A 2,673-nucleotide genomic window follows, 5' to 3' on the forward strand; every position below is an offset into this window, starting at 1 on the left:
CTCACTGTCCCCTTGCACCCCTGTCACTAAAATCGTAATGGGCAGACAGTAATCGAAATATTCTATCTGAATAAATGCATTTTGGCTTTTATGACTCCTCCTATTTCGAGAAATCAAGCTTGACATGACGTGACACACACTGGCTTTTATATAGGTTAGATATATATGTATGTAGATATTTGTGTAACATAAACGTGTATTTTGTTTGTTTGTTTTTCAGTTTTAACTTCATCATAAGGGATCCAACAGAACAACTACAAGCATTTGTTTAGTTAAGCATCTCGACTGTGAGGGGAAGAAACGACGAAGGTCATGATATCTTGAGTGACCTCACAAGCTTGGTCTATGACTTCCATACCTTCTGTAGCTCAGCCCCCGTGGAATCCGATGCTCCCACCTGTCCGCAGGACGAGTTACTCCCCTGGGACTATGATGAGCACGGTCAGTGATGATCCCATTTCTTTATGGCTCCGCCTTGGGGCTCTAGAGAAACTCGAACAGGTACTGCTAGATGGCTATGGCGAACAGCTTTACGGGAAAACGTCTCGGATTCCAGAAGTTAGTAAATTCCTTAAACAGATACCCGTTTTTCAGGTAATTATGTTGAAAAAAATTCTATTGTACATAGATTTAATGTACAGAAGATATGTGTACATATTTAAAAAGATATATTTATTTAAACAAAGAATCAACATCTACCACCCTGCCTCACTTTCAAATTCGAACAAAGCACCTATATCTGTAGCTATTGTCTCTTACATTCGCCAATACTTATTATTACTGAGGCTTATGTGTTGTATAAATAAAACAACTTATGAGGATGCTAAAGTATTATTGAAAGATGTATTTTCGATGTTTGATGGAGGACGCTCGCGATTGCGATGACGTTAAGATCTAGAAAGTTAATGACAGTTAAGAATCGTTAAAGTCTATGTAATATGTAGAGCCAAGGGTACGATATAAATATGACACTTAAATGAGTAATCAGTAATTATTGATACAGTTCAGAGCCAGTCAGTTTGAGTAATTATTGAGTTATTGATTAAGTTATTTCTGTAATTCAGTGAAAGCTATTTAATTCAGTGAAGTATAAAGGGAGTAATCGACCCATTATACAAGTAAGATTATAAGTATGTTAGGCATATGTACAATTAGTGTCAGAAGTTCTGTTAGAATATTGTTTGTGAACTTAGGCCTACAAATTCTGTCATAGTGAACCTAGCCTGTAACAAACTTTATTGAATAATTAAATTAATTCTCTGTCGTTATGTGAACTGATTTTGGCATTCATTTTACCAAATAATCCAAAAGAATTCGCCCGACGATATATCACTTTACAACTGTATTATTTCTCTGAGTCTCGACATACTCTCGAACTCAAGTTATATTGAATGCTTTAACTAAAGGAAATATTCGGACGATTTTGATTTCCATTTGTTCTTTCGAAATCTCGCCCCATTCTTCATTTAATTTCACTAACTGAATGACTCTTTTACTTATTGTATCTTTAATATTAGGCGAAGATCGAAGAGATCCATAGGGCTGTAGCTAAAGGGCAACTACGAGAGGTGCAACACCTTATTGACAGGAAGAAACTGGCCTTCTCACGTGACCATATGGGTGCTAGCACACTTCACAAAGCTGTGCTTTATGAACAGACAGAAATAATGGAGTATTTGCTCGATCGGTACAGTAGCGTCATACACGCTAGAGATCACGTGAGTCAAAACTATTCACTACAAAAATATTTCGGGCAGAGGATATGCCTAGAAAAGTATACCCCCCCCCCCCAGAAAAAAACACACACACACTCTTATCACTTCATTTATATATATTTATTATATTGGTTTATATTTAACATATTGGATATTTTTCCTTTCTGGAAAAATAAAAACAGATTTTTATGAATTATAGTAATTATAGTATTTTGTCAGTTTTTTTGTTAGTTTTGACGGTGAAGCCCCATTATACAAATATTTCAAAATATAATATGGTGAAATAGTAAAATATAATACTTGAGAAATATGGATGTGTAATATTAAATAAATATATAATGTATATGCATATAATATAAATATGGCATGCTTTAGAAAAAAAATTGTCTTTCTTTTCTTTCTTCCTCTATTTTCCTTCTTTATTTCTCCTTTTTTATTGTCGGAAGGAAGAAATTTCGGGGGTTTATCCCCATACGCCCTGCCTATGGTCCTGTCGTTTAGCAATAAAAAAGTAATAATTGTGGTTTTCTTGGAAATGAACAATTGATTTAGATATGTTTTTTTCTATTTTAGAAAAATGTTATCTTAAGAGTTATTATTTTTAAATAGTCTTAATTATATTAGGTCGTCAAGAAATTAATATCGCTTTTTTTTATATCAAAACAAAACATTTATTAATTAAATGAAATAGTCTCCATTCTTATCGATGATGCTTTTCCATCTTACAGTCAGGTTGTTAATGACCTAACTAAAGAAATCACTTGGCTTTGAAGCAAAAAACATATCTATATCCTATTTAACACCTTCCCTATTTGCAAATGATTTATAGAGATGGTGTTGTAATATGTTGGTTCAATATTTGGAGAATATGGTGGGTGGAGGAGAACTTCCCAACCCAAATCCATAATCTTGTGTTGCGTCAAACGCGTGTCACATGTGGACGTGCATTGTCGTGGAG

General features: G+C 34.1%; 1 protein-coding gene across 1 annotated transcript in view; it reads left to right on the forward strand.

Annotated features, from left to right (window-relative positions):
* Positions 1-212: 212 nt before the first annotated feature.
* Positions 213-2,673, forward strand: part of LOC106474125 (tankyrase-1-like) — a 30,015-nt gene continuing 27,554 nt past the window's right edge. Inside the window, exons 1-2 of the mRNA XM_022402491.1 lie at positions 213-594; positions 1,518-1,718. Of these exons, the coding sequence (XP_022258199.1) occupies positions 346-594; positions 1,518-1,718 (450 nt within the window). The 5' untranslated portion in view covers positions 213-345. The remainder of the gene's footprint in view (positions 595-1,517; positions 1,719-2,673) is intronic.

Source organism: Limulus polyphemus, unplaced genomic scaffold, assembly GCF_000517525.1.
Source record: "Limulus polyphemus unplaced genomic scaffold, Limulus_polyphemus-2.1.2 Scaffold6849, whole genome shotgun sequence".
In the NCBI taxonomy this organism is placed as follows: domain Eukaryota; kingdom Metazoa; phylum Arthropoda; class Merostomata; order Xiphosura; family Limulidae; genus Limulus; species Limulus polyphemus.